Source organism: Artemia franciscana, chromosome 10, assembly GCF_032884065.1.
Source record: "Artemia franciscana chromosome 10, ASM3288406v1, whole genome shotgun sequence".
NCBI classification, from domain to species: Eukaryota; Metazoa; Arthropoda; class Branchiopoda; order Anostraca; family Artemiidae; genus Artemia; species Artemia franciscana.
In genome coordinates, this window is record NC_088872.1 from 6117083 (window position 1) to 6130998 (window position 13916).

Sequence of the window (13916 nt, forward strand, 5' to 3'; positions counted from 1 at the left end):
ATATTTGTATATATATATATATATTTGTTGTTTTGTTTCTTGGTTTTGGATTTTATTTGATTTTAGGTTATTTTTGTTTTTATCTCTATTTTCTTAGCGTTGAAAACGCCTTGTTACATAAACGCGAAATATCCGCCTAACATTATTTTTTTTTTCTATTCCTTCTAATTGCCGTAGTCCCGTTTGTTTTCTTCATTTTGAAATTTCACTCTCTTTTTTTTCCGAGGAGATGGTTTAAAATTTCTGGAAGCGGTCTCCAACCTCTGCCTCTTCTCTGGAAACCCGAAAGAATTTTGCAATTCACATTGAATTTTCTGATATTTTATATAATTCGCCAGTTTTTTGCGTTTTTTTTTCTCAATTTCTCTCAAGTCAGATATCTCAGAAAGACGTAACGTCTCAGGTGTGGCATGTATTTTCAATCCTAGGTGTCCCAGAAATGTCTCAGAAACTCTTGATATCTGTCTAATTTAAACAATTTTCTAGACTATTCCAAATTTAATATCAATTCGTTAATGGTGATATTTATGTATGACTAGGTATTTTTTATGACATTTTTTTATGGTATTTTTTTTAGGTATTTTATGACTAGGATTTTTTTAGATATTTATTTGTTATTTTAGCCCAAGTATTGCACGAGCCACACTTGTTGCTGAGCTGGAATTGTGTTTCATTTTTTTTTTTAAATCCTCCGCAAATTTTTGCAGAAAAAAAAATACGAATGGGAAACGGTTCAGATGTTAAGTCCATGTTATTGTTTTCTTGGTTTCTTCTTATTTTCATATATATTTATTTGATTGTCAGATATTACGCACATTTGGTTTAGGTACAGTTCTAATATTTTTTCACCATGGGATAATTTCTTTCTATTTTGTCATATCATTGTACTTTTATATTTTTTTCAATATTTTCCTTGATCATTTTTTTTTTTTGCCCTGTATATTTCTGTCATGTTTGTACTGGCTTCTAGCCTCGTTTAAGTCCACAGTAGTAGTAGTTGCATTGGGAATGAAAAGAATTATGATGCGTAAGCGGTAGTAATCTCTTATTATAGTATTAATAATCATATAATAATATTAATAATAATAGTTGATGTAATAAATGCATTTCTTTAGTCATGTTTGGATGTTTTTTGCCCATTTCTTAAATAATTATTTAATACACATATTATATATTGTAATATAACTGAATTAAAAATACCTTCTAATTTTGAGCTTCTTTTTTTCATATTCAGGTTACCTTATTTTTATTTTAATACAATGATATAATGGATAATTGTTTGAGGAAGGGTTCACCCGCTTGAAGTGATCTAGTCTTCAGCTTTTGACAGTTTATCCCTATGCTGATCCCTCTTGAATGACCACTTGTTTGTAATTCTACTAGCCTCCCCAAAAAAGATTTCCTAATATGCCCCCTTTCCTAAAAAGTTGGCTGCATGCGCCTAATGAAAGCAAGCAAAGTTGTATTTTTTTAATTTATTTTCGGTAGTTTTTTGTCGTCTACCTTTGTTTTGTTTTGTTCGGATTTTATTAAACTTAGGAAATAAGACAATCAATTAGAAAACTTGACAGGCTTGAATGTTTCATTATTACTTATTTTAAATCTTTTGTTTAATCAAACAGTTCGTGGTAACGAACTGTAGTAAGTAGCGACCCGGCTCTAACAAGAAACTTCTACGACCCAAACTCTAAAAAACGGAATTTCGATGCTAAAAGATATATCAAAAGAATCGGACTTTTATGCTGATTTTAAATATATAAGTTTCATCAAATTTAGTCTTTGTCATCAAGAGTTACGAGCCTGAGAAAATTTGCCTTATTTTGGAAAATAGGAGGTAACACCCCCTAAAAGTCATAGGATCTTAACGAAAATCACACCATCGCATTCAGCGTATTAGAGAATCCTATAGAAAAAATTTCAAGGTCCAATCTACCAAAATGTGGAATTTCGTATTTTTTGCCTGAAGACAAATCACGGGTGTGTGTTTATTTGTTTGTTTGTTTTTTTTGTTTTTTTCCAGGGGTCATCGTATCGACCAAGTGGTCCTAGAGTGTTGCAAGAGGGCTCATTCTAGCGGACATGACAAGTTCTAGTGCCCTTTTTAAGTGACCAAAAAAATTGGAGGGCACCTAGGCCCCCTCCCACGCTCATTTTTTCCCAAAGTCAACGGATCAAAATTTTGAGGTAGCCATTTTGTTCCGCATAGTCGAAAACCATAATAACTATGTCTTTGGGGATGACTTACCCCCCACAGTCCCTGGGGGAGGGACTGCAAGTTACAAACTGTGACCAATGTTTACATACAGTATTGGTTACTGGGAAGTGTACCGACGTTATCAGGGGGATTTTTATGGTTTGGGTGTGGGGTTCAGGGGAGGGGGCTATATGGAAGGATCTTTCCTTGGAGGAATATTTCATGGGGGAAGAGAAATTCAATGAAAAGGGCGCAGGATTTTCTAGCATTACTATTAAAAAAAAACAATCAAAATATAAACATGAAAAAGTTTTTTCAATTGAAAGTAAGGAGAAGCATTAAAACTTAAAATGAACAGAGATTATTACGCATATGAGGGGTTCTAAAAATACTTTAGCATAAAGAGCGAGGTATTTAGGAGGAGATAAATACATCGCTCTTTATGCTAAAAATATTTCAAGTAATTTCAACTATTTATTCTACGGCCTTTCTGATTCAGGGGTCATTCTTAAAGAATTGGGACAAAACAAGATTTAGTGTGAAGAGCGAGGTATTAACGAGGGGACCAACCCCCTAGGCAACTAGGCCTTCTTCCCCACCCCTTATTTCTCAAAATCGTCTGATCAAAACTAAGAGAAAACCATTTAGCCAAAAAAAGAATTAATATGCAAATTTCATTTTAATAATTTATGTACGGAGAGCCAAAATCAGACATGCATTAATTCAAAAACTTTCAGAAATTAAATTAAAAAAACAAGTTTTTTGAATGAAAGTAAGGAGCGACATTAAAACTTAGAACGAACAGAAATTACTCCGTATATGAAAGGGGCTTTTCCTCCTCGACACCCCGCTCCTTGCGCTAAAGTTTGATTCTTTCTCGCAACTCTACTTTTTAAAACAATAAAAAACTTTAGCGTAAAGATCGGGGCGTCGAGGAGGAAAAGCCCCTTTCATATACGGAGTAATTTCTGTTCGTTTTAAGTTTTAATGTCGCTCCTTACTTTCATTTCAAAAAACTTGTTTTTTTTTATTTAATTAATCCATAAAAACGATTGTCTTTGTAATAGTCCGTCCATGATACCTCTTTTGGCTTCATGAATCTACTGATTTTGAAAGAGGTAACCGTGGATGGTTCAACTATAACGGCCGAATGATGGCTGAAACAGAAGTATTTTCTAAGGTAAAATTCACCTACATTCGAAAAGTGCAGATTTTGCAACAACTTACTGCCAAAGAAATTTTCTAGATTAACTAGATAACTATTTTGAGCATTTTATTTCAATGTCAACTTGTTTGAGCAGCTTAATTTAACCATGTTTTCATGTTTAACCATTTTTGATGTTGGATTGGCAGAAAGATCTAAGTTCATCGACAGAGAGGGGGGACTTCTTATGATGCTTATAATGCTTCTATACAGAAGTAGCTTCTGGGCAAAAATTCGCTGGTCATTTTTTTTCGTTTTTTTTTCTAATGTCACAGCTCTTAGCGGTTTTGTGCAAAATTTGCACCTTTATATGGTATATGTGTACGAAATTTTACGCCCCACGGACAATATCTTCATTTCTTGCAAGGAGCTTGAAATTCCCCCAAAATCGACAAATACACTGTTTTATCGTTATTTAATTAACATTTATTGAACATCAACCAGAATGGTCATGCATTCACATACTATTAGATATAATAATTAAAAAATAAGTTTTAAAATTGTAAGTACAAAAATGTGTGTTTTGTTATGTCTTTCGGTTTTGTACTGTTTCTTGCATCTAAATTCAGGTATGGCCTTTGTCGATTTCTCGATTTCAGCGAATAAATCCATCCCGTTTCACTCTTTTATTCCTCGCAGAACCAATTTTACTCTTTTATACACATCTTATATGCTGTTTTGTGAAAGTCCAGTAAATTGGTATTGGTTCTTTCAGGATAATTTTCAAATCTTCTCTAGTTACATCATTCAGTATTGGTGGTTGCGTTATGTCGCAGGAAAACCAGACAATTAGTTCGGTGTAGTTCTTTGCTTCGAAGTTTTTTTGTAAATATTGACTTTCTAATCCTAATGTGTTTAACTGTTTCACCTGATTCTCGTGCTTTTATGATTCTTTAAATGCTAAGGACTCTGACATGTGCTCTATTATGAGATATACATTTATTAAGAAAAGAAAACAAACACTATTAGCCATTCGCCTGCCAAGAAAGGCAATAAGCTTGTAAGGGCAAGCGAGGTTATCACCCTCATCTAATTAAAACCATGTTCATATCACGCTACTCAATACAAAAGAAACTCAACTGATGATGGAAGAAAGCAAAAAAAGAGAAAGAGGAAAAAGACAAGAAGAAGACAGAAAAAAAATTAACAGAAAAAAATTAACAGCAAATAGATCAGGGAACTGCCTTGAATAGAATGACAACCTGGAACGGGCCTTACATCAAAATTACTCACGAGATAAAAAAAACTTCTTTACCCGTGACTTGAAAGCCGGAAGACTAGGCACATTTTTCACACCCTCGGGCAAAATATTCCAAACATGGGGACCATAATGGCGAATCACAAAAGATGCCCGAGTAGTACTCCTAAACTCATGAGTAAGTTATCAGCTTTTCTCGTATTATGATCATGACGGTCTCTATTAAAAGTAAAAAGATTTTCAAAAGCAGTGGTGAGCAGGCGATTCAAATATTTATACGAGAAAATAGCAACTTGGTAATCTCGAATTTGGGATATATCCATTAACTTATTCTTTTTAAAATGCTCATGAGCAGGAACCTCATCAGAATCATAAAATTCCGATAATAATTTTACAGCTCTATTCTGAAGTTTTGGTACTCTTTTGAAACATGTTACAAAATTACTTGCCCAAAGATGCTGAGCTTCGTTCTTAATTGAATGATGGATTTTGAGGCGGAACCAAGATGGCACATACACAGTGATAACGAACTTTATCAGGGTGCGTAAGTTGTCTGGTGGTTCCCTGATGGAAACATGCAGTCTTGATATTCTGTTTACTGTTGTCAACCAGCGGGACATGTTTAGGAGACCTAGATCGCGCTTAGCGAGGCCTGGAGAACACTTGCGTGAGCTAACGGCGAGGGCAAACCTAAGGAATGCCTCAGATACTGGTCCTTACTCAAAGTAGAAATATATGAATTGTTCTTAGATTAACGGTTATAACAAGGGTTATTTTCTTGATTATTATGGCCCCTCTGCCCAGAAAAAGATACTGAAAAGTTTTTTTCTTCTACCTCATTGCGAATTTCTAAATAAGGATTTGTCAAGTGAAGATGGCAAAGCGACGTTGCCATCTTTAAGGTAGTATGTCTGTTTTAAAGCGAAGTAATGTTAAATTTCCCGAAGAAAAAAGTCCTTAGAACGCCTGTCTAAATTACCTGTAACATTCAAGTAGTAAACGTGTTAAGTTCAAATTCAATTAATTCAACAATGCAAAAAGAAATCTTTACCAGGAATTTTAAGTTTTGCTTCTTTTAAACGCAATTTTGCCACTCGGAAAAAGATTTTTTTTTTCAATGGTTATGTGAATTTGGCTACTAAAGCAAAAAATCAACTCCTGTCATTATCTAGTTTTGCTAGGAGGATTTGGATTTTTGCCTTTGTTGTCTAGTTTTTGTGAAATTCACGTTTTTCCTTTCAGAAACCATTCAGGAGAATGAAATATCTAAACGGCGTCGAGATTGGGCATTCAGTGAACGAGATAAAATTGTGTCCGAACGTGAAACACTCAGAACGTACTGTGATCAACTGCGACGCGAACGCGATCTCGAAGTCCTAAAAGCTGCAGAAGCAATCAGAGGCTGTGAAGATCTTGAAAAGCAGCGTGATGAAGCACTCAAACTTGCCAAAGAACTAAGGTTAGTGAAGGGGATCGTTGTTTTTGGAATACCTTTGGAGAATTTGCCCCTCTTCCCCCCCTCAACCGTCTTCAAAAAGAAAACATGGAATTTCAGCTTTCTACAAAAAAAAAAAAAAAAAAAAAAAACACACTTTTCACAGCATATTCAACCCATAAATTTATGAGACTTATATACTTAGATGAACCGTTCTCCTGACTTAGATGGATAGACTAAAGACTTAGAGACTACATACTTATGCTATAGACTTGAAACTATATAGATTTGACTTGAGAATATAGACGTAGATGACCTGGTGTCCTGAGAAGGCATCTGAAAAAACTTTAGATGAGACTACTATTGAATGTGTCTTTAGGTGTTCTTAGTGTTAGATCTTTACCTAATAAAGGGTTGACTAATCTTTCCTCGTTCCCTAAGCCAAGTCTATATAGACTTGACTTGAGCATATAGACATAAATGACCTGGTATCTTGAGGGGTATCTGGAAAAGACTTTAAATGAGACTACTATTGAATGTGTCTTTAGATGTTCTTAGTGTTAGATTTTTACCTTATAAAGCGTTGACTAATCTTTCCTCGTTCCCTAAGTCAAGTCTATGTAGACTTGACTTGAGAATATAGACGTAAATGACCTGGTGCCTTGAGGGATATCAGAAAAAGACTTTATATGAGACTACTATTAAATGTGTCTTTAGATGTTCTTAGTGTTAGATTTTTACCTAATAAAGCGTTGACTAATCTTTACTCGTTTCCTAATCCAAGTCTATATAGACTTGACTTGAGAATATAGACGTAGATGACGTGGTGTCCTGAGGGGAATCTGAAAAAGACATTATATGAGACTACTATTGAATGTGTCTTTAGATGTTCTTAGGGTTAGACTTTTACCTAATAAAGTGTTGACTTATCTTTCCTCGTTCCTTAAGTCAAGTCTACATAGACTTGACTTGAGAATGTAGACGTAGATGACCTGGTGTTCTGAGGGGCATCTGAAAAAGACATTACATGAGACTACTATTGAATGTGTCTTTAGATGTTCTTAGGGTTAGATTTTTACCTAATAAAGTGTTGACTAATCTTTCCTCGTTCCCTAAGTCAAGTCTATATAGACTTGACTTGAGAATATAGACGTAGATGACCTGATGTCCTGAGGGGCATCTGAAAAAGACATTACATGAGACTACTATTGAATGTGTCTTTAGATGTTCTTAGGGTTAGATTTTTACCTAATAAAGTGTTGACTAATCTTTCCTCGTTCCCTAAGTCAAGTCTATATAGACTTGACTTGAGAATATAGACGTAGAGGACCTGGTGTCCTAAGGGGCATCTGATAAAGACATTACATGAGACTACTATTGAATGTGTCTTTAGATGTTCTTAGGGTTAGATTTTTACCTAATAAAGTGTTGACTAATCTTTCCTCGTTCCATAAGTCAAGTCTACATAGACTTGACTTGAGAATGTAGACGTAGATGACCTGGTGTTCTGAGGGGCATCTGAAAAAGACATTACATGAGACTACTATTGAATGTGTCTTTAGATGTTCTTAGGGTTAGATTTTTACCTAATAAAGTGTTGACTAATCTTTCCTCGTTCCCTAAGTCAAGTCTATATAGACTTGACTTGAGAATATAGACGTAGATGACCTGATGTCCTGAGGGGCATCTGAAAAAGACATTACATGAGACTACTATTGAATGTGTCTTTAGATGTTCTTAGGGTTAGATTTTTACCTAATAAAGTGTTGACTAATCTTTCCTCGTTCCCTAAGTCAAGTCTATATAGACTTGACTTGAGAATATAGACGTAGAGGACCTGGTGTCCTAAGGGGCATCTGATAAAGACATTACATGAGACTACTATTGAATGTGTCTTTAGATGTTCTTAGGGTTAGATTTTTACCTAATAAAGTGTTGACTAATCTTTCCTCGTTCCCTAAGTCAAGTCTATATTGACTTGACTTGTGAATATAGACGTAGATGACCTGGTGTCCTAAGGGGCATCTGAAAAAGACATTACATGAGACTACTATTGAATGTGTCTTTAGATGTTCTTAGGGTTAGATTTTTACCTAATAAAGTGTTGACTAATTTTTTCCTCGTTCCCTAAGTCAAGTCTATATAGACTTGACTTGAGAATATAGACGTAGATGACGTGGTGTCCTGAGGGGAATCTGAAAAAGACATTACATGAGACTACTATTGAATGTGTCTTTAGATGTTCTTAGGGTTAGATTTTTACCTAATAAAGTGTTGACTAATTTTTTCCTCGTTCCCTAAGTCAAGTCTATATAGACTTGACTTGAGAATATAGACGTAGATGACGTGTGTGTCCTGAGGGGAATCTGAAAAAGACATTACATGAGACTACTATTGAATGTGTCTTTAGATGTTCTTAGGGTTAGATTTTTACCTAATAAAGTGTTGACTAATCTTTCCTCGTTCCCTAAGTCAAGTCTATATAGACTTGACTTGAGAATATAGACGTAGATGACTTGGTGTCCTGAGGGACATCTGAAAAAGATATTACATGAGACTATTATTGAATGTGTCTTTAGATGTTCTTAGGGTTAGATTTTTACCTAATAAATTACTGACTAATCTTTCCTCGTTCCCTAAGAAAATGTTTAATCCTTTCTACTAAAACTTTGGTTTTTATTTTTTAATATTTTTTGTCTTTTAGTCTTTTTAGTCTTTAGTGAATACTGTGGTCAGTTTTGCCCTTCGTGATTCAACAATTTTAGGGTTCATGTTTCAGGCAAATAATTCTTGCTTGTAAACTTTCATGCGGAGATCCAGCCTCGCTCTCCTTCAAACAAAACTGTACCTAACTTTTTTTTGAAGAAAAAAGGCTTTTTCAGACATCTGAATTCGATACATAGCAATTTAAAGTTTAAATTGTTCTTTTTTTTCTTTTTTAGTTAACATTTTTTTTAATAGAAGCTTCCCTCAAATGCATGCCCTTTTTTAATTAATATTTTGTACATTTTTTTTTAAAGAACAAAAAATGTTTTTTGTCTTGCTTGCTACGTATTGAGTTTCAATTTTAAAATTTTTGTTCCGTTATTAAAAAAAAGTTAGTCCCCAGTCTTCAGATGTTTTAGTTTTTTTTATATATATAAAAAAAAGAAAAATTGACTAAGGTTTGAAATTCTGTATATTTAGCAGAGAGATGTTTCTCTACTGATTTTGAATTTATAATATTTTTTTCTTAATTAGTGAAAAAAGTATTAATCTGTCTCATTATTTCTGCTTATTTCAAGGATTTTTTTTAGTGTGTATTTTATTATTGATGTTTTTAAGTGAAGGTACCTTAAATAATTATTCAAGTTAGGTAATGATTTAGGACGCATTGTGTGCAATGCATGGAAGGAGAGAGAATCCTCTGTCAAGATCGATCAGAAAAACATTTTCCAAAAATAATTTTTTCACGTTTTGACCCCCCCCCCTCCTTCATTCCTCAGATAAATCCTCTTATGCTTGAAGGGAATATAATTGTAATTCCAATATATTTAGTTGAGACGTTAGTTGACAAGAATGCTAGTATTTATTATTATATACACTATTTTAAACCCACTTTTTTTAGTGACCTCTGTTTTTAACGTTTGCCGTTATTTTTGACATACGCTATTTGGAAGCTTAAAAATTCTCTCTCTTCTGTATTTTGTGCGTCGTTTCTTCATAAATTTTATGCATCCTATTTATAGCATCATTTTCAGTAACAATCATCCAATTAACGAAAAGTTGAAACCACGCCCCCCGTTTTTTAAGCTTTTGCTAATGATTTATTATTATGCGTTAATTGTATCTTCTCTTATAAAGGGAGAAGCTAGAAGTGTCAACCGAAAGGGAAAATCGTGTGAATCAACTTCGTGGCGGGATTGGTCCTGGTGTAGCGCAACCTCATAATCAGAGCTGTGATTCCGCTATTGACTCAGATGGTACAGCAGACTGGGAGGATACCGTTGAAGTGACAATGGTATTCTTATTTTCATCTATCACTAACCTTTGTCAAAACACAGATTTGTGTCAAAACAGCTGTTAACTAATCAAAATGTATTACTTTTGAGTTGATGGCGAAATGACAATTTTTTTTATCATCTTATTCGCAAAAAACTCAAAAAGTTTGTGTCAAAATCTTTTGACACAGAAAAGTTTCGAAACTGCTTTTAAGCGTTTAAAATATTTAGAAATTAACGGTATTTGAGTAGGTTGGGAATGATGACGCTGTCATTGCTCTAATATCATGGAAACATGCCAAAAAAGTGTAAAAGAAAAGGGTCTAAAAAGCGAAAGCTTTTAACCAATTAGAATTTAAAGCTATTTGAATAGATAGGGAAATGAGGACACCCTTATCACCTTAGTGTAAAGGTGACAATAAGTGGCTCCATTTAAAAAAAATTTAAAGGTTAGCCTATTCGCGCTGTTAATTGTCTCTATTTCTTAAAAAGAAAATTCTATATTATCAAAAAAAAATTTTATGATTGGTGATTTTCAACACATTTCGTTGCCTCCAAGGTATAAAAGGATAAAAAATAAAGACTATCAGACAGAGAAAAATGGTAAGTTGAAATCAAAAAAATATTAATAATTCATTTTTTTATTATAATTACTATTATTATATATCGTTGTGGCTGATGTTTTGTTGTTTTTATGAATGCTGATAACTGACAATAATTGTCTAAGTTAAAGCTGTGCAATGCTAAGGATTCTGTCAGGGCCGATGGGGTTGTTTGTTAAGTCCTGGGTTATTGTGTGAAGTATATTTTGGGAAAAAGTAGTCTGAAGTCAAAACGAGGCCAAACAAGGCCAATTTTTGGTGTATTTATTTCTCTTTTCGTCTAGCTCTTTTGGGCTGTGACTCCTAATTGAGCTACGATGGGAATAAATAGCTTATGGGTCCACATATCAGTTAAAACTTTTTGACCGTTGCTGGTGCAAAGGTCATTTGCGTAAAGAGTTGTAGCTTTTCTTTTAGACATTCATATGGGGCAGGTCAAACATAACGTAAACTGTCCTAACCAGTACCTTGTGGTCTACCCGAACCAACCCCATTCTTACCGACTGATATAATTACCAGACATTTTGGCACAGGAACAAGATGGCATGGATTTTGTTTCGTTGAATCGTAGTACAGGCCAGTTGGGTGCATCGCTGTATGTTTTTATATTGTGCTTATGTACTTATGTGTTTTTTTTTTTTTTTTTGTTTTTTTTTGTTTTTTTTTACATACAATGTAGGCTAGCTTACAGAAAGCAACAAATTCGGGATTTTTTTGATATTGTGAGATCTTGCTTGTTAATACAATACTATTCTATTCTGTTATTTTACATTCAAAGAAGTGATGGTAGAGGATTAAGCTGGCACCATTTGTTCACATTTTTAAAGATGTCACTCTTGAAGTTTTTATGTCGCAACCCTGTGTCAAGAATAAGCCGAGTTTCCCCAATTTGTGAGCCTATGCTCTACTAGCAAGCGTGGTTGACGATCGGGATCAAAGGATGTGGGAAGTTTAAGACAACGGAAACTGGCACTATCGTTTACTATTCAAACAAACATCGCCATCTAGCTTTTGGTGCCTTTGTTTGACCAAAACTTGCCATATACTTGCTTTTGAATAAGGTTAAAGATCCTAGGGAGCCATTGCTGTAGTATAGGGCGTTAAATCGGCGTTTCAGTTTCGGGGTCATTTTTTACAGGGACAGCTAGCAGGGCTTACAGCAGTAAACCTAACCTTACAGCAGTGGGAATCGAATCCTTGTTGCCAAGCAGAGAGTCAAACCACTGTGCTACCACATGGTAAAAATAGAATTGGATCGATGGTCAAATACAATGTATGGCATTTCATTACTACAGAGTGACTTGAACTTCAATCATCTTTCTCAAGAGAGTCTCATGGCTGCTATAACTACTTATCTTTTGAAGTACTTAGAACACAAGGGAGGGTAAAGAAAGAAGAATTATCTCCCCAGTTGGCCTACCAGCCTAAAGTCAACTAGCTTACTTTGCCTGCCAAGATTATCCCGAGCTAACATAGGCCTGCATTGTCTTGACTGGATTTTGACCTAAAATATCTCTTCAACGTCAAAAGTCCTGATTAATTATCACTGAAAAAAAGTTCCAGCTTTGAAATTATTGTTTTGCAGATTTTCCAATTTTTTCTTGAAATTATCTATTTTTTTAATGAAGTTGCCAGATGCTACACTATAAGCGAAGCAAGTTATTTGTATTTCCTCTCTGTCCCTGTCAAATCGCCAAAGATCCCTCCTATAAGGTTTCCTATTTCTCGTCTCCTTAATTTACTAAAATCTAAAAAGTTTCTTCATGATCTTCTATTTGGTTACCGAATGAAGCACTCCACTGAACATGCCTGTATGATCCTTTTGAATTTTATACATTCTGTATTAGATTCGGGATTAATTCCGTCTGCTATATTCCTGGATATTTGCAAGGCATTCGATTCCTTAACCCATGAAATTCTTCTATCGAAGATGTTTCATTTCGGTATTAGGGGTAATATATTTTCTTGGTTTCAATCTTGTTTGAATGATAGGATAATTTCTGTCAATCCACTTTTCTGTTCCCCCTCACAAGTGAATTTTGGCGTCCTTCAGGGATCAGTTTTAGGGCCTGTGCTATTTTTTATTTATGTAAATGATCTTTTTACGCTGTAAAAAAGCAGAAACCTGTTAATTGCTGTGGACGCTGTCATCCTAAGCCGCCATCTTCTGATGTCCTTGTTTGTTTTGCTGATGACAGCATACTTGGAACTTTGGGAAATTGCGAGTCTGAGCTCCCATTAAATTTGGAAAATTTGTTTCAGAGAGTAATTTTATGGCTTGATACTAATTATCTTATTTTAAATTATTCCAAGTCCATTTTTTTATATTTTCGCATGTTTCTCGGAGTTATCCCCAGTTATCAGAAATTCGTCAGTCAAATGGGATAATTCATAGATGTAAAGATCGATATGTTCGTTTTTGGGTATTCTTGTTGATGAAAACTTGTCTTTCAAACGTCACATTGATTTGATCAAAATGAAGATATGCAGGAGTCTTGGTATTTTAAGGAAACTTAAACATATTTTTCCTGGATCAATTTTGAAAATCCTTTTTCACTGCTTGATCCAATCTTACGTTTCTTACTGTCCAATAGTATGGATGTCAACCTTTCCTTCATTGTTAAAACCACTGTAACAAAGGTTTACAATAAAGCCAGAAACCTCATAAGGAAACTAATCGTTCAAGAGTTATCCCATTACTTGATCTCGAGTCACTGTATATTCTTTCGTGTGCATGTTTTACTTTTTCTCCGCTTCATGGTGATCTCCCCCATCCCCTAAGTGTTCCGCCATCTTTCGCCTCTGATCAGAATAATTATAATCTTCGCAATACCAAAAATCGTACTCAAGTTCCTTTTAATCCTTGTGTAAGGTCAAATTTTAATCCTTTAATTGCGAGTCCTATTGTGTGGAAAATGATCCTTGAATCAGCTCGAAGGTGCACTCATTCGGTTTGTTCAAAAAAAATATTAAAAATTCTTTGGCTTCTTAGAAGTTATTTTATATATTTACTAGCTGTTGGGGTGGCGCTTCGCGCCACCCCAACACCTAGTTAGTGGGGGCACTTCGCCCCCCCAAGCCCCCCGCGCGCGTAAGTCATTACGCGCCATATTAGTTACGCGCCATTGTAGTTGTGTCCCTGTGTCCCACCTGTAAATATAGATAAATATATATATATATATATAGGTTTTTAACTACGTAAAACTTGCTAATATACAACATTCTTCGCTGTCCCATTCTCTGTGCATATAAATAGATTGTCAGGTTTACTGACTCTTGAACATGCAAAATATAATTGTCCAT

The 13916-nt window shown here is 34.6% G+C and overlaps 1 protein-coding gene across 3 annotated transcripts in view; it reads left to right on the forward strand.

The window, feature by feature from the left end:
• Positions 1-13916, forward strand: part of LOC136031703 (disks large homolog 5-like) — a 157601-nt gene that overhangs the window by 76090 nt on the left and 67595 nt on the right. For all 3 annotated transcript variants that reach the window (XM_065711398.1, XM_065711400.1, XM_065711399.1), the window contains exons 12-13: positions 5839-6055; positions 9875-10031. In XM_065711398.1, the coding sequence (XP_065567470.1) occupies positions 5839-6055; positions 9875-10031 (374 nt within the window). The remainder of the gene's footprint in view (positions 1-5838; positions 6056-9874; positions 10032-13916) is intronic.